A 27,848-nucleotide genomic window follows, 5' to 3' on the forward strand; every position below is an offset into this window, starting at 1 on the left:
TTATACATTCCAGTTTAAATGGTGTTCAAAATCTTTCACTTGTGCCTCTGTATACTAAAGTCTGATCATATTGGTTCTCTCTCCTGTGAGCCAGTAGTGACTAGTAGTAAACATACCTCTACTTGTCCTGGAGCCTTGTTCCTGCACCCAGTGGGGATTTTCAAGGCTATCTCACTCGCCTGCTGAGGCTTCACATCTTCCCAGTGTCCCCACTTCTGCTGTTCTCAATGAATGCCCATGCCACGGTGTCAGCTGCAAACTTTCTTGCTTACATGCATGCTTTTGCAGCCTTACAGCAGTCACAACCGGAGCACCAGTAAACATGAATGTAACCTACATATTACAAAACTGTATCTGTTTTATGCCACGTTAAGTATCATGCTCTACCCACCCACCTAACCCCCCTCCAAAAATCCCGAGAATTTTAGATGGGTAAGGGTGCTGAGAATTCTTTGTTAGAGATCCCTAACTTCCCTCACAGAACTGTAGCTCACAGGCTCACTGGGGAAGAAGCAAAAACCAGTTTAATTTTGTAATATAGATGTATCCTAGAAGCAGCACTAGCTGGAACTGGAAATGACTTTATAGCCCATCGGAGGGCAGGGGATTTTAATTAATCTTAATAAAATGACTGGTCCATCCAGGCACCACTGCCACTAACACCATAACATTTTAAAAACAAAATCCATTCTGTCAGGCCCTATGTTAACATGCATTACTATAACCTGGATAAAAGCTGTCTCTGCTGGATTTACACTACAACCAAAGGCAGGAATATTTACGTATGTGGGTTCTGCTTTATAATTTGATTCAAAATCAGGGAGCAGTTGTAGCAACTTTCTAACTTGCTTCCTCCCCTTTCCTCCTCCATTCTCTTACCTTCCCCTCCAGCTAATTTCAAACAAAAGTCTGAGTAATCCATTTTACAAAGAGCCTGACTTCAAAGGCCTTTTTCTCCTCCCTTTGCAAGGAGTGCAGAAGTCTGATACCCAAGATGGTTGTGCTTATGCTTGTACCTCTGGCGTCTCTTCGCTCCTTCTAGCACCCGACACAGATTCAGGTGCAGGCTAGTGCACAGCACCAGCCCACTTTGGTTTCCTATGTGACACAAGTACTTCAATAATTAAGAGAGCTGATTTTTTTTTGAAAAAAAAATATATATCAGTGGTTTAGCAAGTTAAGACCTTGTAACAGTAAGTTACTCAAAATACACTCAGAATTCCAAGGCAACCCAAGATGTGGAGTAAAAACAGCATTCTGTTTGATGCCTGGCAGAGACCCCTTGGGGATCAAAAAGATTTTCAGTATGTTTCTTTTGAGCATAGAATGAAACTCTTCTGAGGCCTTTCTCTTCAGCCTCTGGAAGAAGGCATTGTATGCCAAGCTCAGGGTTTGCCATGTGTTCTTTGTCACAGCCTCATGGGATGAATGCATTTTGGATGCTTCCAACACATGGGATGATCACCCAGTGTGTTTAACAACATCAGAACAGAATTCAGTGGCAAAGCCCAGAGGCTGATTTCCCCAGGTAGATCTGAATTAGCTTCCTTCGAAGCATCTTCCTTGAACCCTGAAAACAAAGGCACAGTAGAAAGCAAGCTGCTTGCCTGAGATTTGCAGAATTGCTTTTGTGAGGTTCTTCAGGTCTCTTCTCCCCGGCATGTTTTTTATATATATATATATATATATATATATATATATATATATATATATATATATATATATATATATATATATATATATATATATATATATATATATATATATATATATATATATATATATATATATATGGCAAAGTAAAAAGCCAGAGGAAATCCTGTCACTTTCCCAGCTGTTGTCGCTGTTTGAAATTACTGGGCATTCACATGTTCCAGTATCATCAGGAACTCTGCAGAACATAAATTTAGAAAGAAGCAGCTAACTATAAGCCACAAACTCCAGTGTATGACTTGTATCAGATCCTTTACAGGAATTCCAGTGTTTCGGCTTTAGTACAGGACTCCCAGCGTCAATAAGAGATATCCGTATTTTAGAATGCTGCTTCGCTGAATTACTAGGTACGGAAATCAGTTCCCAAGTAAACTGCATTTTGCAGTTCTGAAATATGCAAGGAGATTCAGGCACGGTCCAGTGTAGCATATTCAAATCCAGTGTAGTAAGAAGGAAAAGGAAGGAATGCCAATATCCCATGTAAGGCCTTTGTAGGAATGAAAGGCACGCAAGTGGCATGTCAAGAAAAAAAATATGCCTCAATATTTCAATATTTTGCTAGTGGCAAAATTCTGCATCCCCAAAGGTTACATGGCATTCTACGGTTTATCTCATCCCTAGAAAGATCCAAACCAGCTCAAAGCCCAAAGGGAAGGGCCTGTAGTTCAGAGGCACTAAGGGCTTGAAGTTCATAGAAGAGAACATCCAGTCCAAAGGTCTTATGGACCACTTTCAGCTCCTATGAAAGGGAAGTGGTGTGATGGAGACTCATTCACAGAGCCAGTAGAACTGGAAGTAATAGTCAGTGAAAAGAGAGCCCATCTGATCCACAGCAGTACTGCAGTTAGCTTGCCCCTGTGTTAAGAAAACAAAAGTCAAAGTTCAAGAGAAGGTAATGGAAGGATCACTCATCTTTATAGAATTACAAGGGTTAGTCAATAACATGTTATCACTGGAAGTAGCACCAACCTAAGCCACACTGTCCCAGGGGGAGGGAAGAGTTAGCACAAGTGCTTGAACGGTTTTGTGGGGTATTCTGTTAAAAGGCTTCTGTGGGAAAATTAAGCAGAAATGGTAGTTTGAATTCAGAAGCAAAGTGGAAAGTGAGCTGATATCTAAAGTACCTAGATCTCTGGAGAGGGCTCTAAGACTAACAACTGTGAAACTGTATCCTAGCTGGTGGGGTGGAGGTTTCCCAATCTGAAACTTGTGGCAGTGGCCCCAACTTCAGCGAGAAAGCCTTGTGGGATCGCACCAAGTCTAGGTTTGGTTCCTCAATGAATTGCAAATTTATTTTGCTCCGAGTAGGAGGCACATGTTTGCATGGTGACATCATTGCTCTGTAGAGGTTAAATTGCCCTGTGCATATGGAGGAAGCTACGCTCACAAGGGCATATATAAGATATATCTGAGGAAAAAATTAAATTCCCCAAATGTACTGGTGGTCAATTGTATCAATTTCAAATTAGTCTGTTTTGATTTGGCATTTTCTCTACTGCACATTATGACAAAGCAAATGTTCAATGGCTAGAGGTATCACTTTCAGTGGGCTGAGGATCCCCTTTTATTCATCCACTAATAGATAGGATAGTGATAAAGTCCTAAAAGTTCACATCTCTGTGCCCATTCACAAATATGGCTTTTATCTGCACACTCATCTACTCCTACTTGGCTCCCAGTTCTCTGCTCCACTGCTAGCAATCAGAATTCAAGCTTGGCACTGCAGGGTGATTTAAGTAGTAATTACTTCGTTGACTTAAACATACTCCTATTGTCTGAGAGATAAAATGAGCCAACATGCATGGCAAAACATGCATAATTATACTCACAGGCCTGGCTAATCGGAAGTGGTAGGTAAACTCCTGGAATGGCATCATCATCACAGGCCAACGGTATGTTGTTCCCTAAGAAAGAAGAAGAAACCATACTGAATGAGAAACTACTGCAGTTAACACCAACTGATTTTCTTGGATAGCACCGGATGGAAAACAGGGTTAACATACCTGTAACTTATGTTCATCGAGTTCTTCTGTGCTGACACACATGGGGACTGCGCAGGCGCAGGCCAGCCGCCGGAGAATTTTCTAGAGCTTCCAAGGCTCCGAAGGGGCCGTTTGTCGCGCGCCTCAGCGACCGTCTTCCCGCCCAAACGGTCACGTGATCCTACAGCGACCAACGGCCCCTTCCCTCAGTTCTCCTTTGCCGCCGCTTGACCAACACACTTCAGCCATAACACCTTAAAAACACCAATTTCCGTTACAGCCATCACATTATTGTGCATTGGAGTTCACAGCGGGGTAGGAGGGAGGGTTGTGTGTCAGCACAGAAGAACTCGATGAACATAAGTTACAGGTATGTTAACCCTGTTTTCATCTTCGTTCTTCTGTGCCTCCACACATGGGAGTGTACCAAGCTTCACACAATAAGGAAGGCGGGGGTGAAGTCCAACACAATTTTATTGAACAAACAAGAACAACAATAAATAGATATGCATATATACATCTATGTAAAAAACTGTGTAAGGACACATAAATATTCAATATTTACATATATACACACCCCCAGGTACACATATACACACTTTCACTCAAGGGTACCCAACAGGTACGCCAAGAAAGTCATCCCAAAACTCCCTCAGGAAAAAAGGGAGTGTAAGACAGCCTTGGCCACAGATACATCCTGCTCCGCATTGACATCAACGGCATAATGCCTGACAAAGGTGTCTGCAGAGGACCATGTGGCTGCTTTACAAATGTTAACCAGGGGCACCCCCCTGAGGAGTGCCGAAGAGGATGCTTGGGACCGCGTGGAGTGGGCTCTGACATGGAGCGGGCAAGCCACCCCTGCCAGGGAATAGGCCTTGCTAATGGCCGTCACAATCCACCTAGACAGGGTCTGCGAGGAAGCCCTGTTACCCTTGTCCTTGGCCCCAAAACATACAAACAGGTGAGGACAGGTGCGGAATTCCTTTGTCCTATCAAGGTAATAGGCTAGGGCCCTCTTCAAGTCTAGGGAATGGAGGGCCTTTTCCCCCTTAGAGGAAGGTTGAGGAAAGAATGCAGGCAGTGAGATATCCTGCGAGAGGTGGAAGGCGGACACCACCTTGGGCAGGAACCCGAGGCAGGGACGCAGGACCACCTTGTTGGGATGAAACACAAGAAAGGGAGGGTCAGACCGCAGTGCAGACAGCTCACTGACCCTTCTGGCCGATGTGACGGCCACCAAGAATGCTACCTTGTAGGATAGCATATCCAAGGGGCAGGTAGCCATAGGTTCAAATGGAGGCAACATGAGACGTGAGAGCACCAAGGACAGCGACCACTGAGGCACTGGCGCCGACACAGGTGGGTAAAGGTTGTACATGCCCTTAAGGAACTGGCGGGATTGTGGGTGAGAAAACACCGTAGCACCCTCAACTCGGGTGTGAGCAGCTGATATCGCTGCCAGGTGGACCTTGAGGGAGGAAGCCTTCAAGCCCAGGCCACGCAAGTGGCACAAATACTCGAACACAACCCCCAAGGGACTGTTGTCAGGCACCACTCCTCTGGCAAGTGCCCAGAGCTCAAACCTGCGCCACTTGGCCGCATAAGCGCGCCTAGTGGATGGCCGACGAGCATTCAGGAGGACCCTCTGTACCTCGTCAGTAAAGCCTATCGGGGAGGAACGATCCGCCAAGCCGTTAGGTGCAGCTTCCTGGGATCGTGGTGGACCAGGCTCCCGCTTAGGAGAAGGTCTTGCCGAGGGGGCAGACTGACATATGTCCGTTGGGACATCCGCAGGAGCTTCGGGAACCAAACCTGCCGTGGCCAGAAGGGGGCCACCAGGATGCAGTCCGTCCCGTCCTCCTCTATCTTGCACAGGACCCTGGGAATCAAGGGGAACGGAGGAAATATGTAGTGCAAGCCCTGCGTCCACGTAAACTGGAAGGCATCCCCAATAGAGAGGGGGTCGCTCCCTGCCCTGGAACAGAACGTGTGGGCCTTGGTGGTCGCCGCAGTGGCGAACACGTCTATCACTGGATGACCCCACATCCGGAAGATCGGCCCAACGCACTCTCCGTTCAGTTCCCACTCGTGGTCTAGTAACGGGGCCCTGCTGAGGGCATCTGCCCGGGCATTGTCTGACCCAGCCACGTGTATAGCACGGAGCGACACGCCGTTCTTGATAGCCCACTGCCAAGTGAGTGTGGCTTCCCGGCACAGGGCCATGGACACTGTGCCCCCCTGCTGATTCACGTAGTACATGGCAGTCGTGTTGTCCGTCTGCACCAAGACATGACGATTTCTCAGCAGTGCTGTAAGAGACACAAGTGCGAAACGAATGGCCCTTAGTTCAAGCACATTGATATGGAGGGTCTTTTCCCTGTCAGACCAGACATCTTGCACAGACACATCACCACAGTAAGCCCCCCATCCCAACAGAGAGGCATCAGTGGTAACCGTGATGTCATGGTGTTGATACCCGAAAGGGGTCCCTCTAAACAAGTTGTCATCAGACAGCCACCAGTCCAAGGAGGAGAGGATGACCCTCGGGATAGAGAATTTGAGGGACGGAGGGTGCAGTAGAGCATCATACCTCCGCACAAACCAGTTCTGGAGAGGGCGCATACGCAGCCTAGCGAAAGGCACCACAGAGGTGGCCGCTGCCATATGCCCTAGTAAGCACTGGATAGTGCGCACAGACTGGAACCGGTTCCTTTTAAACATGGACACTAGACCCCTTAGGGACCGAGCCCTCTCCAAGGGGAGCAGGGCCTTACCCTCCACAGAGTCTAAAAGCGCACCAATGTAGGACACCTTGCAGCTGGGCACCAGCTTGGATTTCTCCAAGTTGACCAGGAGCCCCAGGCGTTGGCAAGTGCTAAGTACCAAGCCAATGTCCTGCACCAGCCTAGACTCCGATTCAGCCACGATGAGCCAGTCATCGAGGTACGGAAAGATGGTACAGCCTTCTTCCCGTAGGAAGGAAACCACAGGGGCCACACATTTAGTGAACACTCGTGGGGCAGTGGACAGGCCAAAGGGGAGCACCTTATACCGGAAAACCCTATGCCGGTAAACAAAACTCAGGTACTTCCTGTGCTCCTTCCGTATGCCCACGTGAAAGTATGCGTCTTTCAAGTCAAGAACCGCAAACCAATCCCCCTGTTTCAGCAAGGCGATCACAGCCGCCAACGTAACCATTTTGAATTTGGTCACCTTGAGGAAGGCATTAAGGCCCCTCAGATCTAAAATGGGACGTAAACCCCCATCCTTCTTAGGGACCAGGAAGAACCTAGAGAAGAAACCCTTTACAGAGTCCTCATAGGGCAATTCTTCCACAGCACCCTTGGCCAAGAGCGACACGATCTCCGCATCCAGCTCGGCCATAGTGTTATTGACAGCTGTCAGGGGTGAACTGCATCTAGGCAGCTCAACGAACTCCAGCCCGTATCCCAATTCAACAATAGTTAAGACCCATGAGTCAGATGTTATTGACTCCCACTCAGAGAGGAGTGGACTAAGTCTGTCCGAAAAGTTCGGGGATACGGCTGGCGCGACCCGTCAGTACTGCCTCCCGGCGCCCTGCTGGTCTTTCTGCTGGGCCGGTTGCTGTGCCTGACGAGGCTTGAAGGGCCGACGCCTCCTCTGCTGTTGTGCGGGAGGGTAAGGCCGCTGCTGGTAGGCAGGATACTGATGGTAGCCCGGCCGCTGCTGTTGGTATCTGCCCTGGTAGTGGTAAGGGCCAGACCTGGGAGCGTACCGTGACCTGGAGGAGGGCTTGTCCGCTGGAGCCAGACCCAAAGACCGCGCCGTCTGCCAGTCCTCCTTCTTTTTCTTCAGGGTCTCGTCGGTCGATTTGGAGAACAGCGAGTCCCCCTCAAATGGCATGCTCTCCACCCTGGAACGGACCTCTTGGGACAGGGCCGTAGACCGCAACCAGGAGTGGCGCCTGAGGACCACCGCCGACGCCATACCTCTAGCAGCAGTGTCAGCAGCGTGGCTCCCAGCGTTCATCTGCTGCTTAGACAACCTCACAGCCTCTGTCTGCAGCAGGGACACCACAGCCTTCTGCTCAGGAGGGAGGTCTCGTGTATAGGATGCCAACTTCTCCCAGAGGTACAGCTGGTACCCTGCCATGATGGTCTGATAGTTGGCAATCCTCAGACCCAGGGAAGAAACAATGTACTGGCGCCTGCCCATGGCATCCAGCTTCTTGCCCTCCTTATCGGCCGGCACCGAGGAGTGACCCGATCGCCTGGGGTTGAACTCCTCTGTGACCAAGGAGGAAGGTGGAGGGTGTTTCACCAGCGCCGGCCAGGTACCCTGCTTGATTTTGTAGAGCTGCTCAATCCTCTTGGATGTTGGAGGCTGATCACAGGGCACCTGCCATACCTTCTCCACGATTTCCTCAATACCCTCGAGCATGGGGAAGCCAACGTACGCCGGGTTGTCCCCGTAAATGCGTTTGAGGAGCTTGTCCTTGGTCTGGGGGACTGCCGAAGAGATGTCCATCTCGAGAGCCTTGGCCATCCTTGCCATCTGGTCGGCGTAGATGCGGAGGTCCTCGAATGGCGAGTCCGCCGATGGCACTAGCTCCTCAGCCGGCGATGGTTCGGACCAGGACTCCGACTGGTAGCCGCCAAAGCTCTCCCCATCCTCCTCATCGGAACCGAGCTGGGATTCCGGAACCTGGAGCGGAGGGGGAGCCCACGCCGACCTCGATGTCGAAGGCCTCGGTTCCGACACGGAGAAGCCCGCAGGTGCCCCCTCCCATTGGCAACGGTATGGCGAGGGGAGGTAGGAAGCCTGCCGATGCCAGGACGCAGTGGACCGGACTGATCGGACACTGTCCCCGGAACCATGCCGCTCACGACCGACCGGAGGTGGAGACGGACGGGCAGGCGACGGACGGCTCCGACGAGGAGACGGGCTCGGTTCCAGCCTCGGCGACCGAAGGGGAAGCGATGGTCGGCTCCGACGGTGCGGGCTCGGCTCCGGCCCCGACGAGAATTCCGCGGGCACCGTCTCGAAGGCCATTGGATCCGGCACCTGCACGGAGATGTCTTCTGGCTCCGGGGAGCCCAGGTGAGGGGAAGGCGTGTGAGGAAGCACGATGACCTCCTCCTGAGGAGCGGGACGCGGCGACCGATGATGCTTGGTCTTCTTCTTCTTCTTCGCTGGTTCCGAAGAAGACCTCGGAACCGACGCGCTCCTCACCTTCGAAGGGGACCTCGGCTTCGACCTCTTCGGCTTCATCGGAACCGATCCGGACGTCGGTTCCGACCGGGGACTCGGTACCAGGATCCTCGGTTCCGACGTAGGTCTCGGATCCGACCTGGTAGATGACGCGCTACGGGGCGGCCGCACCGGTCCCTGCGCTGGAGAGGCCGCTCTCGACGCCGAGGTACTCGGGGGACGCGGTTTCGACCCCGACCTCGCGGAGGCCACTGAGCCAGCTCTGGAATGCCGTTCGGCAGAGGGGCTTGGGCCGGCCTTGGAGGAGGGCAACGGAGCGCCTCCGGACATGACCTTCTGCCACAGGGAGGAGTTCAGTCGGGCCTTGCGCTCCTGCCGGGCCTTGCTGGTGAAACCCTGGCAAATTTTACAGGCCGTCACATTATGGGTCTCCCCCAAACAGAACAGGCACAGTTCATGGCCATCGGTCTTGGCCATTTTCGTGTGGCATTGGAGGCAATGCTTGAAGAGAGCCTTTGAGGCCATCTTCAGGGGCACGCGAAAGGAAGGTCAAAAACAGTCCGAGTCAAATTATCGAGTCCACAACAAAGTCCAAAACGAGATCCGAAGAATAGTCGAGGTCACGAAGTCCGAAGTCAAAAGCCAAGCAATCAGTCAGAATAAAGCACGAAGCACAAAAAAGCACAGAGCAACGAAGCTCACGTTCTCTCCAAGCGGCGGCAAGAAGAGAACTGAGGGAAGGGGCCGTTGGTCGCTGTAGGATCACGTGACCGTTTGGGCGGGAAGACGGTCGCTGAGGCGCGCGACAAACGGCCCCTTCGGAGCCTTGGAAGCTCTAGAAAATTCTCCGGCGGCTGGCCTGCGCCTGCGCAGTCCCCATGTGTGGAGGCACAGAAGAACGAAGATGAATGAGTGCATTCATTTCCGGTTCCTTTCTCTTGTAAGGAAGTAAGAGGGAAACATACAGCAAGGTGCATATTCCAGCTTCTGTTCCCAGCAGGGAAATCCCCACTTGGCAAGGAAGAAAAAATAAAAGGGGAAATAACATAAAAGGGAGATAGACAAAAGGACAGAGATAATGGAGAACAGAGACATAGAAGAATTAAAATACTGTTGAATTCGAGAACATTCAGTTTACTAATAAGAGTGATATTTTATTTTCCATGACAATTGTAACAAACATCCTTAGTGGGGTGATGTATGTTCTCTTCTCTCGCAGGGTCCAGAAAACTCTACCTTCTCAAGAATAGGTTGCATCCAGCCAACTCCTTCACTCAACTCCATGCCCTGGTCCCACATAGCTTTTGTATGTGTAGGTTCCATGATCCTCAGGACAGCCTTTTTGGGTGGACGAAGGGGATATATCCTTCTGTTTTCACTAGCAGGAAAACTGGTTGGATCCAGCTGTCCACCTCTTGACCAACATTTATTTATTTTGAATTTTTTTATGCCGCCTCTCCAGGAACCAGCCCAAGGCTGCTAACAAAAATGTATACACTAGCTACACTTCTCCAAAATCACATAATTAAGCATAAAGGCCCTGCTGTTTGTAACTCTACCTGGGTGTCAGCTGTATCAGTGAAGCTGCCTGTGCTCTTCGTGGTGTGCTGACATGGGTTGCTGGAGATGAGACCGCAAAGATAGCCAGACATAGTAGAGGAAGCACTAGAGAGAGAAAGGAACAGAAGACTTCTGGTTTAAGGCAACAAGGGCAGCAGTTTTGACATGAAACAATGACACTTCTTGATTTTCCCCACAGTCCCTTCTTTCCCAAGAATTATTACTCACTTCATCTCCAAGGTAAGGTTCGTGTTCACCGCAGTAAACTTGCTGATGGGAATGCGGTAGGTAATGTTGCCCATCCTATATATACACAAACAGGATATAATAATGTCTAAGAGTCACGTGCTGAGGGAAAAGAACTAAGATTCGAACACTGTCCAGAGGTTGCAAATGGAATTCTGTAATTAATAGTCTAAGGAAGAATTTAAAGCCTAATTACAGCATCCCCCGAGGCTATTTAAGAAATCAAAATAATGGATTGAATCCCACAGAGGATTTCCACAGATGGGGGTGGGTTGTCATTCATTGATTCCTCCTTTGCATGTCTGACCTCTGATTCCCTCACGCCCCCTCCCTCCTGCTGTTTCTGGGGTCCTTGTCCCCTAGAAGCACCATTGGAGTGGGGGGTGGGATTTTGAGCTGCAGTGGAAGAAGAAGGCAAGAAAATCATACTGGGCAGACAGAAATCCTTGGTCCATGGACATTTCTAGTGTATCCAATCCACTTGCAGAAATAATTTCAGATCAGTTCAGTGAGGTTCTAGGATGTTTTTTCTTTAAGTATAATCAAAGCTGGGAGAACATATCAAGTGGCCTTAAATTAGAAGGTCCACTACCTAGTTTGGCAGCAAGGTCTTAGCAAAGAATGGTATTTCACAGCAAATCATCTAAACTGGAAATACAAGGAGCTGAACTGGGGATATCTAGCATGCAAAGCAGGCAGTCCACCACTGAGCTGCAATGTTTCCCCAATCAATCTTCAATCTCCAGCTGCCAGCATTATAGCTCAGAGGCCATAATAATAATAGATATTTTTCAGATTTGGGTATTGGAAAGGCCATAAATATAGGTATTCCCCATATTCAGGACCTCATATGGCGGGTTTGTATTTGGATCCAGGGTGTTTTCAGGATTCCAAAATTAACTGTGTCCATAATTCCCTATGAGGGAATCTTTCCAGGGGGCCAGAGGGGCTGTTTTTGAACCAAATTACACCAAAATTGCAGCAGAGTGAGAGATGCCTGTGCACTAAAGACCCTCAAATTTCAAGAAGATTGCTTCAATGGGTCCATTCTATGGGGCCCTGAACCATGTACCCCCAATTACTCTCCACTGCTTCATATGGGAAGAAAATCCAACACTTTATCCAGGGCAAAAAAGCCTTAACCAAACACACAAGAGCAAAAAGAACCAACATAGCTCAACAGAACCAACGTCAAACCAGAGAATCCCAACAGAATCAACCTGGCAACAGGAAGCAGTACCCAAAAAACTCATCCTGATGCTTCAGCTGGTTGGATCAACTTGCCCCCTGGCCTTTGCAGATTTCTCTGGTAAAAAGGGAGCAGGAAAGGTGATTCTCACAGGGGAATGGCATTATTCATTAAGAGGAGCTCAACTATCTGTCCAATCATGATGATGAGAGAATTATGACTGGACAGACAGTTGAGCTCCTCCTAATGAGCAGTGAGATTTGCCTGTGAAAATCATCCCCATCCCCATTCCCCATTTTTGGCAAGGGAAACCTGCAAAAGTAAGTAAAACAAGCTGCTGTGGCCTTTGAAATGGTGTACCCAGTTAATCCTGAAAATTATGGGGATTAGTTGAGACCCCCAATAGCAGTATATCTGAAAATTCCAGATATGACTGGTATTTCCAAATATACCCGAAATATACCAATAAGGTATTTTGGGACCAGGTATACTGAATCGTACACCCCTACTCTCTGGCCATGGTTCACCTGAACCTAAACCAAATGAGAATTTTATCATCCACCATAAAAATGATGTATATTAGTTGTCATAATGGGATGACAGGGACTTTCTGGAAAAATCCCCACCGGATATCTTTAGATTACCAAGACAACTGTATTTTTTTAAAAAAAGAATTCCAGTCTTTGATTCTCATGCTCACCTGCATTCATCACCAGCAACACAGGCCTGGGGTGTGATGGCCACATTACTCCCCAGCAGCGAAATGGACTGCAATACAAGAGCTGCTCCTATGTGGGGAGAAGAACTCTCAGTGAAGGAACGTCTCCAGCCAGGAGATAAAGCAAAACCACAAGGGTTCTGAGGCCCCAAGGAAAGATAGCAATGCATTTTGAAGGAAGTCCCTTCCTTCTAAACCCAGTTGTTTACACTGGAACCACATATTCCTATTCTTGTGACATTGTCCTTTGGCCAAGAGAAGAATGTGCGGGCATCCACAATCTTTTGAACTTGAAGGGGCATGGATGATGTAAACGATACTCTTTCCTATACAACTATGCGCTTTCCCATACAGCTGAGAGGAGATAGGAAAACTGAAGGCTGCAGGAGAGCTCCACAATCTGATGTTTGTCAACAGCTCTTTATCTAGAATTGTATGTGGTATGCAGCATCATCCCCAGGGCTTTAAGTCAGACCAAGTGTAAGCTTGTGCAGTATTATTTGGGTTGATATTGGGTATTGCCCCACAGAAGATTTGACTTTGGATTTCTGTGAACAATATCACAGGGAGGAATAATGAGAGTGATTCAGAGAGTTCTGCTAAGGTTTAGATTTGGCTGCAAGAAACAGAGCAGTGGTTGGCAACACTGGGGAGAATGGACAGATCTGGAAGAAAAAGCAGCAATAAGGAATAGCTCACCTGACAGTGTCAGCAAGCCCATTAAGGAAAACACTGTTGGGTACAGACCTACATATAGCAGGGCAGGGGGAAAGGGAATACTTACCCTCCTGGTTGGGGCTTCCTGTTCTGGGCTCCTCAAGGCCTTGTTGGCTGATGCTACGTTGCTGCCGTGCTTGCCCTGGTAGGAAGCTGTTGCGCGTTAGAGGGAGGTTGGAGATGTATTTGGACTTGCTCTGAAAGTGGGTGAAGGGGGAGGATGGGCTGGCATTGGGACCACCAAAGCCCCGTGATCTCTCAGACATCTTTGGCCACTTTGTGTGGGAAGCTGCCTTGCCTGTGACTCCCCTAGATTTGGCTTTGATGTTGGTCACCGGCAAGAGTGACACAAGGCTGCGGTCTGTAAGGGGGAAAGTAAACCAGAAACTAAGATTAAACAGCCACAAGCAAATCTTCCTTGAGTCTCAGCAAGAAAGGCAGACTATATGGGTGGTGGTGGGGAATATACTAGATAGACCGTTTATCTTGACAGGCCTCTCAGTCCACTTCATATATTTGAGGGAGGTGGCTCTTACCTATGATATGAGAGCTCATGCTAAAATCTGTTTTTTGTTGTTATTGTATCAGACTAATGTGGTTTCTGTTCTTCCAAAAAGATTGTGTACATTTAGATAAAGTACTGTAACTGCAGTACTTTATCTACTTCTACTATACTATACTTCTACTCTACTTTATGAAGTAGAAGATGCTCCAAGAATCTCACACACACCACACATGTTTCACAGTATTTAAGAACTACTGGGAAAGGTTGTAGTGTTATACACCCATGCTTTGCCTTATCAGGTTCCCTCTGGGGAGCAGCTTTTTAAAATAAATAAGACTAAAATATTTGGATAGCTAGACATTTCACAATAGCCCTACTGGAGGATATAGGAAGTAACCAAAGTAGCAGATGCACACCCATTCTGGAAGATATGGTGAGACACACAGAGAGAGACAGAACTCAATCCCTCACTACTGTTAGGGTTTAATGGTCCTCACCTGTCCGGTTGGTGGTGATAGCAGTGGTAGTTTCTGTAGCTGAAGTAGAAGATGCATTGCTGGGAACAGAACAGCACATGGAGAAGCAAGGAGGGTTGAAGCACACTTTTATGCTATGGGCAGACAAGCCATACAGAGATTCAGGCACATGTGTTGTGGCTGTAAGATATAAAACACATGTTAGGTAAGTCAAATAGCCAACAGCTGAAGCAGTATCCAAAAATCTCTGGCACTAAACCATAGTTCATACAACCACTTTGTGACTTATTTCTCTCAATCCATGCAAACTTTCTCTCTGTGTGTGTATGTGTGAAATTGGCCTTTCACCTGCTCATAGTGAGCAGAAGTTGTCCATAATGAGAGAAGCTCAATTTTTGTCACAGCTTGTTCTGGTGTGAAATGGCCAAGAACAAAATTACATGCCTCTTCATAGACATTGACATCATTCTTCCGCCTTCCCCCCTCACACAACCTTCAGCAGAGGAACTTGTTGGCTTAGGATGGCCACCTTGGTGGCTGTACATGTAAATGTATTTTCTCAATGATGGCTGCAACTGCTACCTACCAGGCTGTGGAGGGGGACCACCATCAGGTGCATCTGATGAGGCAGCAGTAGAATACAGAAACTGATTCTTATCAATGTTCTGATTTGATCTAAAAATGCAAGAAAAATCTGGGCATGAAATTTTGAAATAAATAAAGATATGGCACACGTAGCAACAGGAAAAGATAGAATGAACAAGAGACTGTGAAGGGGTCAAGTATGGAACCAGAGAGAGTGAGCATGTTGCAGAAATGAAGAAAAAGGCAGGCAACAATATGGAAAGCAGGAAGACTGCTAGGACAGACAGGAGTAGACTGCATTCTGCAACCACAGATACATTCCTGGATGCTTCTAGAAATCCCACTCCTGCAGCCTAAGGACTGGGACATTACTGGAAAAGAGAATTCCCACAGCTTTTACACTCATGGCTGCTGTTGCAAATCCTTCTTCCCCAATCCATGGACTGTTTATCCAAGTGCAAGAAGGCAGAAGCGCTTTCTTTGCTAGAGCAGTGGCTGCTTCTGATCTAGGGTTCACACTCTGAATTTTGCTGGGAGCCATGAGCACCTCCTGTTTTCAGACAGACAGCAAATATGAAGCCTATTTACTTGGAAGCAAATTCCACTGACATTAATGGGGCTTATTTCTGATTAAGCATACTACTATTGGGCTGTTAAGTCTCTTAATTCCTTAAGTAGTATGCCAACCAATTGACTCATCTCAGCTCAGACTTTTACACTTCGTTTGGCTCCAGTATATCCACTGAAGCCTTTAATTTTAATCCTCATCAGTTACTTGCCCTCTTTGTCCAGAAGAGATATTAAAAAGGCACGGGGACATTAGACAACAGGTCCGAAAGAATGAAATATTTAACATCAACAGTATACTGAAAAAGAAACACCGTACCGTGGGCAGAGAGCAACTGGGATGCCAGGACCCCTGTGCCGAAAAAGAGCCAGGAGACAAGTGGTAGGCACAGCAAAAAAACTACAAGACAGCAGGGAAGACAGGGGGGCCACGTGGAAAACAGAGACAAAAGAAAATTGAGATCAGCAGAGAGGACAGGAAGAGCAGTGGGAAGAGTGAGAAAAAAACAAATGCAACAGAAGGAAAACAAGGGAAGAGAAAGGGGAAGACAGCAAGAGAGAGATTTATCAGTTATTTAGTAATGAATATTCCAATAACGATACAAAGTGCCAAAAACTTGTGAGCACAACAGTACATAAAAGCAGGAAGCTTGGAACATAATCAGTGAATGGTGATTTGAATTGGGTACATGTGAGGACACCCATAACTCATGGAAAAGATGGGCAGGGCTGGGTCAGATGCTTGGGGCTCAATGCCCTAACCTAACAGCTCTCTAAAAGAAATCTGTTCCCACCCTCAATGTTGTCTTTCTCAGTTCTCCTTATTTCTTTGTTCTCAAGAAATGGTATATTTTGTGCACAATTATGTTCCTGTGAAATGTAATTTGCCAAATTATTCTGAATACTGCATAAGTGGTTTCTTAAGTGTAACATTTGGATTATTCAAGGGCACAGTCCCAACAGGCTTAAATTATGTCATGAAGGGAAGTACAATTTCCTACTACGAAAAACAAACAAACCCAAACTCACAATACAAAGACAGTATGCTTGTATGTTTGGTACAAAATGTTTAAAAAAACTTGCACCGGTACAAACTGGTATTATCTTTCTTACCAAATGCAGAAGACTGGAAATTATATCTAAGGGACTGGGGAAAAAATCCACTACAAACCACTTATCTATCGTACAAATTATGGGGAAAATTTGTGTCATGCTTTCTCCAAGAAACTGCTTAAACATCTGGTCAGTGTCATGTACTGCAAGCAGGAACAGATCAATGACAACCTCTCTGAACAGGACATTTCCATAAGGAATCAACCCATTTACCAAGATTTTTGCAGAAGAAAGCAAGCCATCTACAACTGACAAACATCTGACGATGTTTAGCCTCATGTATGCTGCAGGCCATTGGAACAACGCCTCCAGCAATGCTGTCAACCCTTCGCAGCACACTCTCAGCCCAGCAGAGGAATCTGTTCTTTCATGAGGACTATCTTCCTGCCCCACTAAATCTACACAGACGATACAGTTCTGTGGTAATGTGGAGACCTTTTTTTTGCTGTTTGTGTCTGAAGGAGTACTTTCATCAAGCCTCAGAAAAGAACATGGATGGAGAGACAGCATTTTCACAACACAACAATTCTCAAACTACTGCATGCTGACCAACTGCCACCGCTCCAACCTTCCAATGGACAACATACTGACCATCAATTGCTACACACCCAACACTACAGGAAGAAAGACTCTACCTGGACACCCCCCACTCCCCATGGTCTACATGCCACCTTAGATTTCTATATAGAATGCTTTCACCACCAAGCCAAAAATGACATGATCAAGAAACATCATCTCCCACAATAGAACCTTACCCATGGGGCAAGAAATGCAATAAACAGCCTCAGAAACAGTCCAGACATCATGATTAAAGAAGCCGATAAAAGAGGAGCAGTTGTCATCACGGACAAATCTGACTACATTCAAAAGGCCGAAAGACAAATACTACTTTCTACAAACAACTAATCTCAGACCCCACTCATGAATACCCAAAGAACTAAACAGGATATTAAAGGAATCACCCCCCTCGCAGTGTGCGCGCGCACATGCGTGCACACGCGCACACACACAAAAAGACAAATATACATGGATACACCACAGGAACCTCTACTAGGCACTTGCTATCTTCTGTCCAAAATACACAATCCTGGCAACCCAGGATGTTCGATTATCTCGGGCATAGGCACCATCACTGTTGGGGTGTTGAGGTACATGGACGCCATTCTCAGACCCTATGCTTCCTGTTATGTATGCAATACCACAAACTTCCTGAGAAAATAGTTGACAATCTTCCAGGTAACACTCTTCTGGCCACTGTGGATGTTGAGTCTCTATACACCAATATCACCCACAAAGATGGACCACAAGCCATTAGGAACACTATCTCTGACAACACCACAGCTGACTTCACTACCAAGCACTGCCAGTTTGTCCTCACCTGCAACTACTTCAGATTCCATGAAGTTTTGTTCCTTCAGATCAACAGCACAGTCTAGGGCATTCACATGGTATCAAAATATGCCAACATTTTCATGGCTGCCTTGGAGCAGCACTTTCTCAGCTTCCACCCACTAACATCCCTCCTGTACTTGAGATTTATTGATGACATTTTCATCATTTGGACACATGGGAAAGAAGAAGCGAGCTTTGACTCTCAAAAGCTCATACTCTCAAAATCTTGTTGGGTCTTTAAGGTGCTACTAGACTCAAATTCTGCTGTTTTACTGCAGACCAACACAGCTACCCACCTAATACTGACACAAAATAGTTCCTGCATTCTAGTGGAATATATTTTACTTTGACTTTAACTTCTAAATTCAATAACATAATATATATTTTTGGGCTAGTCTAGTGTACTTTGAAGAGTTTTTGTGAGGGAAAAGCATTGCTTCAAGATGTTTGAAGGGCAGGACGGCTGATAGGAAAAAATAAGCCACTGCCCAGCATATATGATAGAAATACACCACTATTGCAAAAACAGGGAGGATACCAAGAAGCTTGATAGCCATGTCAGTCAAACACAGACAAGAAAAAAAAAACTGGTAGATCCCAGATTGTTATCCACCCTGAGCCCACTTGTGGGGAGGGCGGAATACAAAGATGATACAAATAAATAAATTAAATAAATAAACCTACCCAAGATACGGATCCACATTACAATCTGCTTGTAAACACAAAATTTCACCCTCTATTTAAAAGTATTTAAAGTGAGTTCTCTTTGTCCACTGAACTAAAAGCAAAAGCCATAAGACTACAACTGGTATTAGAGATTTCTAAGGGAATCTGACTTTCCAGGTATCACATTTGATCTCCTTGCACCTTTTCATACTCTTGTAGGTGGATCTCTTATGATTGCAGGTTTCCTACCAAGGAATCAAAAGAATTCACATCAGTATCTTCATTATGTGACCTAAGGAGAGGGAGAAGAGGCTACATACCCTTCAATATCCACAAGATCCTCCTCATTGCGGTAGTTTAGCACATAGAGAGTGGACATGGACACCACACTAGGAAAAAGGAGGGGGGGAATTAAGCATCCAGAACTGCAGATTTTCAGTGTTTCAGAAACACAAACAGCACAATATATGAGTCTATGAATGAGACAGGCTCAGTGAGGCCATTATCCATTCAGTTCAGAGATAACAGCTGTAGAGAAAGAATATTGCAGTCAATGCAACTGCACCAATCAGCAACAGCCTGGCATGACCTGGTATCTCCATAGAAATGAGGATCAAAGTAAACAAGATGCTGCGAGTCGTGACTGGATCTCCTACTTCTTTTCTTTTTAAAATTCAAATAGGCTTGGAAGGGGAGGGAGGGGATGATCCAAATCAGGAAAGCAGCACTGGGGAGGAGAGGCATTTAATCCGCCCTCCCCCACCTTGCCTTGTAGGTGAAGCGATGCAGGTACATGAAGAATGCTTATATGTTTTATCCTGCAGAATAAGATTTAGATTGAGATACAGTGTGGAGGACAGGATTAAACAATGCTATATTTCTACAACATTTTCAGGGCCTAATTTCATGAGATGTGACATGAGTTGGGTCAGGGGACCCTACACCTGACATGCATCACACATCTTGTGAAGTCAGGCCTTCAGTCCAACTCTGTCCCACCTCATTGTGGCTGCCTTAAACAGAAAAAAAATGAAAAAACCAAACAAGAAATCTGATCACAGATCTCTGGTTTTACATTTTATTATATATTAATTAAATGTAAGATGTCATGTTTTCCATTGTCTCCTCCCACCTCAACATAGGACCATAAGTACAGTGCAGTAAACAGGCAGCACTAGTTCATCTTGATTTCAAATTTCTGCTCTGAATAAATGGGACTTGCCCATTTGCTTTCAGATCAGAAGGCTGCCCTGGCTATGTGCCACATGGACAACACTCACCTCCAGAGTGGGAGAAGAGAATAGGCCAAACATGCAGACTCTCACCTGAATGCCATGATGATCACTAGGGCAATGATGGTGCCTTGTAGGAAACGCTGGCTGATACAAGCCTGGTCTGTGACAACAGAAGGGGGCTGCAAGGGAGGGAGAGAAGAACATCAGACAGCTTTCTCTGATTCATCATCCCTAAGTATAGCAGGCTGTAGTGACCGCCATCTTCCCAGAGATCTTAGGCCAATTTTAGTCCACTCTCTCCAGGAAAAAAATAGATGCTTCACTAGAAAAGCATTGCTATCACATTGAATAGGGCTACTTCGGCCAATGAGGGGCTATTAGGAGGACAGTGAAGACCAAAACAGACATGACAATGGGAATAAGTAACCATACACATATTTTCCACTTGAACAGAGCTAACAGCAGCTTGGGGTGGGGTGGAAATTTAGATCAGGGAAGCAGCACTATTTCCCACCCAGCTCAATTTCCCTGTCTAATTTACAGCCCCCCCCCCCACAAATGCTTTGAAGTAAAAGGGGGGCACAGGCATTGAGAGATCTGCTCATGGATCTCCTGCATCATGCCTGCATTTGGCTTGTAGGAACTGGTCTAGGAGAAGACTATGTAATGAGGCACTGGAAAAGAGAAACAGATGACTGGAACAAAAACAATGAATGGAACAGGAATTCATGCTTCAAATAATTATCTAGGAATAATTACAGACACAGGAAAGCACCAAGTATACAAAAATGGTTCTCTACTGAGACCATGAGCCTCAAACATCAATACCACTAGCATATAAGCATAGACACTAGGTGCTAACACCCATCCAACCCCTGGAATTATGGATAAAAATCCCCCTTTTGTTAGCACTCATCACCACAATCACAATCTAAAACTCATCGGCATTCAAAACCAGCAGTTACATTTCCTGCTCGATTCTAGAAGATCTCCAGACACACTTGCCATATGAACATGATCAAGGCTGGTTTCCCTCTTACAAAGACCTCTTACCTTGCTGGCCATTTTGTGAGGCATCTTTTTGTGAGGCATGCTTCCTGCACGGCTGAACTGGCTCCCTGCTTGACTGTAACAAAATGAAAAGGTAAGGTGCCTCCCAGAGCAGCACTCATCAAATTTCAGTTCAGTTCAGTTCCATTCAATTTGCTTCACTGTCTCATCTCTAACCTTCATATGGGCAGTACATTATCACAGCTTCTTACCAGAATCTGGACTCTGGTTTTAATTTGGGGGGTGGGGGTTGCTTACAGAAATTTATATAATTTACCACAAATGTATATGAACCCCAATGAATTTATATTAGGTCTTCAAAAAGTGGGCTGAGGTAGTTTTGTGTATTTATTTATAATCTGCTTTTCTCCCCAATGGGTACAACACAGCTTTGCCCTCCTCCATTCTTTCACAACAACTACCTTGTGAGATATGTTAGGCTGAGACAAAGACTGGCCCAAAGTCATGCAGCAGGAATTCAAACCTGGGCCTCCCCCAATCTAGTCTGACACTGTCCCCAAAACTACACTGAGACTGGATTGCTTAGTAGCCAAGATTTAGCTTTTGCTAAAAGCCTTTAGCAGGACAGGTAGCTGAGAGGTTCACAGGCAGTGAACTTTGTAAATTCATCATGGAGGAGAAAAGGGGTTGGTACATGAAAGATATGAATACAGACTTCATTATAGGTTGATCGCTCAACAGCATGCATTTTTCTAATGAGGTACCATTTTTGTGTGTAGAACACACAAGTAATGAACAGTAACACCCCATTGGAACCACTGAGAATGCATAAAAAGTGCTTATTTATAAGCACATTCAGTATTGCACATTAGTAGCACTCCTAGGTGTTTTGGTTGGTGCTTTAAAGAAAATTTTCAGGCTATAGATTTCTTAAAGACAATGGCTTGTTTCCAGTAAGAACTGTGAGCATATGCCTCCCTCTCCTGTGGCAGCCCACCTGAAATGATCTCCAGGGAGTCAGGAGAATTCCAAGATCAGCACTGGGCACAGTGTGGGAGTCTGCACTGGGAAGGAGGCATCAGCAGAAATCGGGGACTTTCGTATCGCAGCTTGTATGTATTTTGTCCTTAGTGGTTGGCTAAACAAGCTGCAAAATGCAACTTGGGGTAGGCTGGAAATTTTAGATCAATGTTTCTTCATATTAATTCTCAGATGTATGAAATTAAGATCAGATCAACCTCATAATGTATCTGGAGGTTTCTCATAAGATTTTTATCACTTTTATTAATAACTTTGGTTCCAAATGTAGCATACTCTGTGCTTCAATTTTAAACTGAGGCTACAAGATGCAGATTTAGATTGAGGTTCATATTTGGACCAGTTCAGACTGTTAGCCAGGCTGAAGATCATGTTCTGGTAGTGGAGGATTGAGTGGGTATACTCCATTCCTTTATGCTGGTGAAGTAATGTACAATATGGGCGCTCCATGTGGATGCCTATAAGCTCAGAGACCCAAATCACAAACCTCTTCACCTGTCGTAAGAAAATCAAAAGAAAAAGCAGATGGAAAAGGGGGCAATCACGTGATTTGGATGTCCTACATCCAGGGCTGGATCGAGGGGGGGGGCAGGGGGGGTAGTCTGCCCCCGGTGCCACCAGGGAGGGGGCGCTGGGAGCAGCTGCCAGCTGCCAGAGGGCGCAGGCAGCAGCGCAGGCAGCCTCGCAGCCCCCCCGCGCTGCTTTCGCCTGCCCCGCAGGACAGGGGGCGGCCGGCTTGCCGCGCACCCCCTGTCCTGCAGGGCAGGCAAAAGGCAGTGTGGGGGGCTGTGGGGCCACCTGCGCCATTCACCTGCCCCACAGGACAGGGGGCGGCCAGCCGCCCCATCCTGCGGGGCAGGCTAATGGCGTGGGTGGCCGCACTGCCTTTTGCCTGCCCTGCTGGGCAGGGGGTTCGCAGCGAGCCGCCCACCTCCTGTCCTGCGGGGCAGGCGAAAGCAGCATGGGGGGCCATGCTGCCTTTTGCCTGCCCCGCAGGGCAGGGGGTGCCCAGCAAGCCAAATGCCCCCTGTCCTGCGGGGCAGGCAAAAGCAGTGTGGGGGGCTGTGAGGCTGCCCGCACCATTCGCCTGCGGGGAGGCGAATGGCGCGGGCGGCTTCCCAGCCCCGCACGCTGCCTCCTTTCCACCCTGTGTGATGATGTCACCGAAGTGACATCATCATGCAGCGCGGGGAGCGCGTGGCCAGCCGAGGGTTGCCCCGAGCGCGGGCAACCCTAGATCCGGCGCTGCCTACATCACAGTATGTTATGAATGTGGTGGGAGGGGATTAACAGCTGCCTATTCCTTCATCAAGGGAACAAGATTTCCAGCCAGGTCTGCTCAAAGCTCTGCTTGTTTTTCTAGTCATGATTGGGGGTTAAATATTCCAACAACCCATATTCTCTTGATGCCTGGGAGGGACAGAAGTAAAGTGAACTACTTATCTGAAAGCTCTCTGTACCTGAATGCCCCAGAGCTCACAGTTGATTTCATGCTGTCCAGTCGTTTAAGCTTGGCAAGTTTATGACTCCACCTCTCCAGTTCATCAATCCGTGTCTCCAGGTTGTCAGTCAGTTTGCAAAGCTCTTTCACAGCGCCTACATTTTCCATGAAAATGCGTTCCTGTCAGGGACAAAAGAAAGGTTCTCTCTCATATTCTCTTTTGGAATGCTCAAGTCCTCACAGAATGAACCTTACTTCTTTCATTTTCATGTGAGGATGGTATAGTTTTTTGGACAATAGACCATGAAGGAAAGTAAAAATTATCCTTCACAGAAATTGCTTATATTTCTACAGGATATTAAGTTGATTTTCTCACATACGCACATTTCTTCAAAACTCCTTTCCAAGTAAAAGTGATACAGCAACCTCGTGGTGTAAAACCATTGATTACTACACCACAAAAACAACATATGAATTGGTCGCAAGACCAAGTATAAAATAACATGTACAAGTACATCCTCTAAGAAGGTAGCTCAACCTCAAATGGTCCCCCCTTCATGGTCACATTTTTAAAATGTGATACTCTAGAACAGTATGGTGACCCACAAGTCTAAGTTTGGTATAGTGGTTAAGAGCCAGTTTGGTGTATTGGTTAAGAGAGGTGGGACTCTAATCTGGAGAGCCAGGTTTGATTCCCCACTCCTCCATGTGAAGCCAGCTGGGTGACCTTGGGTCAGTCACAGCTTCTAGAAGCTCTCTCAGCCCCACTCACCTCACAGGGTGATTGTTGTGGGGATAATAATAACATACTTTGTAAACTGCTCTGAGTGGGTGTTAAGTTGTCCTGAAGGGCGGTATATAAATCAAACGTTATTATTACTATAAGTTGAGCAGAAGTGGGAAGACAGTAGATATTGGCAAAGAGGTGGGGGGCAAGTGGCTCAGTGCAATACATCTCCTGCAGCAGGTAGAGTGCAGTGAGGCACTGCAGGGAACTGAGCAAGAGGATGGGCTGCTAAGGAGCAGTGCCAAGAGAGAGCCTATGCTCGCACATGCCTCTTTCTCTCCTCCTCTCACTTTTCCATGTGCTGAACAGCTCCTACCTACCATCTACCTATTTCTTCCACCTACTATCATAAAGTTGCTAGTTGCCAGACATCTCCCCCCTCATTATTGTCACAAAGTGAGAATATGAGAAGCTGGCGAGGAAGGAGAGAAAGAGATGGGTGAAAAGGGCAGGAGCCACCACTGGGGATGGCTAGCCTGTGACTCACTTTTAGAGGCTTTGCAACCCACTTTGGGGTCCTGACCCACAGGTTGGAAAACACTGTTTATCATACATCTTCAATGCAATTGATCCAGAGTGCACTACCGTTCTTTCTCTTGTTCTTTCTCCGCTGTTTCTCAAGTGGCCTCTTGGGAAATATAGACTAACCTGTCTGCCTCTTTTAGGATGAAATGGTTGCTCAGCAGAATCACCTGAGAACCGAACTATTTATTTTGAACCAGTTACTAGGTTTCTAGTTAAGGGAATTGGTTCTAGTTCAAGCTCAAAACAATGGAGAAACGTTAACTTCAGCTCAAGTTCTAATTTGCTGTAAAAACAAACAGCCCATTCTGAATCAGCTTTTCAGTTCCAGTTTAGGTTAACCCCTTCTTTATAATATTCACGTAACTAATATCAGAGCTCTTTCATATCAAACCTGTGCACACAGCCCCTCAAAAAGTGTAACCAAATAAAAAACTACAAGAAACTGCAAGTCAAAATTTTGAGAAAATAATTTCCAAATTTCTGATTTTTTTTTGCTAGATTAAGAATGTTCATTTGCTTACAACTCCGAAAGGCATGACCATCACTTCTTTAACATATCTTTTTCTGGTTGTTACTTATTCAGAGGGTTCACCTTACTTACCTTATTTACCACTAGGAAGTTCTCAATTGTCTTCCCACTGGCAAAGACTATGTCCCCTGTATCTTTCACTGCTTCTGGGAGAATTTCCCGTACCTCCTGAGCAATGACACCTGCACAGAATTGGTAAGACCACAAAATGTCAGTGCCACCTTAGAACTTCAGAAACTATTTGCTAGGCAGTCTTAGGGTGATTAGGAACTAATGGTGCAATCATATGTAGAGTTACTCCAGTCTAACCCAATTGAAGTGAACAGACTTAGACTGGAGTAACTCTGCATAGGATTGCACTGTACGGCTGAGTAGGGATGTGCACCAGAACAGGAGCAGGTATAGGTTATTTCCTATCCAATTCTAGTTCTAATCCTAAAATGGATAGTAGGCCCTCCACATGTGCTTCAAGTGAGCAGTTTGCTTTACTTTTTATTTTAATTTCAGTGTTAATATGGTTACCATATTAAGGTGTTTTTTAAAAATTCTCCCACTTTGAAATGTCTTCCAGCAAGGAACAGGACACAGCTTGACTAACACAGGACTAGTCAATTACCACACTGCAGATCCTGCTGCTTACTAAGGTTGAAAAAAAGGCTTCCCCACGTCTGATCCCGGTACCTATGTCTTTGAAAACATCAGTCTATCCTCAGCAATGCCATTTGGCAAGTAAAGTGTGAGTGAAGGTTGATTATGTTTTGCCATCTTTCAGGCATGGAGCAGGGGTTATGGGGTGTGGGGAGGGGAGATAGTTGTGAATTTCCTGCATTGTGCAGTGGGTTGGACTAGATGATCCTAGAGGTACCTTCCAACCCTGTGATTCTATGATCAGGGTTTATTATGATTTAGTGACACGCTTGAGTAACAACATCATTCAATTTATATGTTGCCCTTCAAGACAACACCCACTCAGAGTGGTTTACAAAGTATGTTATTATTATCCTGACAACAATCATCCTGTGAGGTGGGTGGGGCTGAGAAAGTTCCAAGAAGCTGTGACTGACCCAAGGTCACCCAGCTGGCTTCACGCGGAAGAGTGAGGAATCAAACCCGGTTCTCCACATTAAAGCCCTGCTTGCTCTTAACTGCTACACCAAACTGACCAAAGTATTCCTCAAGTCCTGCAGATCTTGAGATTTTCACTGATCTAGCTATTATACCCCATCCATTCCCCAAATTGCTTTCTTAAACAAGATACTGTGGCTGTTTCTCATTCATAAAATGAGCAACCTACCTACTGCACATAACATGTATGTATATTCTGATAGGTCTGGAATTATTGTACTGAAGGGTAATACCCATTATGAAGGACCAAAGAATGGAAAAGCAGAGATATGCTGAGTTATGGATCTAGTGAACTCAAGGCGGATCTTGGCTTTTTTGCCCATCTTAAGTGCCATCCTAAGTAGCGTTACACCTTTCTAAGTCCACTGAAGTCAATGTACTTAAAAGGAAGTCACTCTGCTTCAGAATGCACTGTTAAAACTCTTGAGCAGTAATAACTGTATGAAACCTGAGGTCAGCACAGGAACTATACCTGTCTCAGACGTGTTCTCAAGACCTGCAGTGGCAGCAAACTCTGGCTTGTAATTGTAGTGCACAAGTCGCATACGGGAGATCCTTTTCAGCTGTTCTGTGGTGTCCACCTGCACCATAAGAAAAGACAAATAGGTGAAAAGTCTTTATAGATGAGTCTAATAGATGAGTGTATAGTATCCAAATGTCTGCTGTCCTTCAGTCTCAGTCCCTGTATACTTCGTGTCAAAGCATCCCCACCTCCTACCACACCAGATAAAGAGTCATTTGGAATTACAATCCTATGTACACAGTGATTTCAGGTCTGTATTCTTTATTGCCTGCATTCTGGATTAAACTGCTCTCCCGACCAGGGAAGTGGCAGAGTATTCAGCCCTTATGTTACAGTAAGAAACCCACTTTCCAGGAGCTCAGACTCAGCTTAAAAACCACTTTGCACAGTGGAGTCTTGATATTGTTAGTCAAAGCTGCATATATTTTATTTGCTTCATTCATACCTTTTCTACCCATTGGAGACCAAAAGTGGCTTTAGTCATTCTAATCTCTTTCATTTTATCCTCACAACAACCCTGTAGGTTAAGCCGAGAGTGTACAACTGGGCCCAGGTTGAAGCACAGTGTGCTTCTGAGAAATAGAGCCAACTGGGATGGACAAGTCATAGCTACAGCCTTGAGAAGCTCCCAAGACTGAGGCTAGAGAGTCTTGTGGAACTGGTGTATTGGCTAGACCAGCATCTCACTGTTCTCATTTCTTAAAAGTCAAAGGCTTTAGTGTGTGCAATTGTGCCTTTATTAGGATGTCAGACATACAGGTGAGAGTACTTAATATTTGGATTTCCAAGTGCTGGAATGCCTCTCATGGTGGTAGCTGCAGCTAAATTCAAGCTCATATTGCATCAGAAACATATCAAATGGCATTGGAGATACTGGCACACAATAGCAGACTGGACACAAAATGGTCAAAGATATAGAGATTTTAATCTATTTAAATGCTAATTCTATGGACCTCAAATGTGAGGGACAAACAACAAGGAAGGACTATCACTTTCATGTCCTGAAGGC

General features: G+C 46.2%; 1 protein-coding gene across 2 annotated transcripts in view; it reads right to left on the minus strand.

The window, feature by feature from the left end:
* Window positions 1–1,792: 1,792 nt before the first annotated feature.
* MYRF (myelin regulatory factor) overlaps window positions 1,793–27,848 on the minus strand; it is a 163,872-nt gene continuing 137,816 nt past the window's right edge. For both annotated transcript variants that reach the window (XM_054972972.1, XM_054972970.1), the window contains 14 exons: window positions 26,789–26,897; window positions 25,264–25,373; window positions 23,370–23,530; window positions 20,914–20,986; window positions 19,951–20,039; window positions 18,946–19,014; window positions 14,889–14,977; window positions 14,324–14,482; window positions 13,389–13,682; window positions 12,587–12,674; window positions 10,680–10,754; window positions 10,451–10,556; window positions 3,543–3,617; window positions 1,793–2,568 (listed from right to left, as the gene is read on the minus strand). In XM_054972972.1, coding sequence (XP_054828947.1) covers window positions 2,482–2,568; window positions 3,543–3,617; window positions 10,451–10,556; window positions 10,680–10,754; window positions 12,587–12,674; window positions 13,389–13,682; window positions 14,324–14,482; window positions 14,889–14,977; window positions 18,946–19,014; window positions 19,951–20,039; window positions 20,914–20,986; window positions 23,370–23,530; window positions 25,264–25,373; window positions 26,789–26,897 — 1,584 coding nt within the window. In that variant the 3' untranslated portion in view covers window positions 1,793–2,481. The remainder of the gene's footprint in view (window positions 2,569–3,542; window positions 3,618–10,450; window positions 10,557–10,679; window positions 10,755–12,586; window positions 12,675–13,388; window positions 13,683–14,323; window positions 14,483–14,888; window positions 14,978–18,945; window positions 19,015–19,950; window positions 20,040–20,913; window positions 20,987–23,369; window positions 23,531–25,263; window positions 25,374–26,788; window positions 26,898–27,848) is intronic.

The sequence above is a fragment of the Eublepharis macularius genome, chromosome 2, assembly GCF_028583425.1.
Source record: "Eublepharis macularius isolate TG4126 chromosome 2, MPM_Emac_v1.0, whole genome shotgun sequence".
Lineage (NCBI taxonomy): Eukaryota > Metazoa > Chordata > Lepidosauria > Squamata > Eublepharidae > Eublepharis > Eublepharis macularius.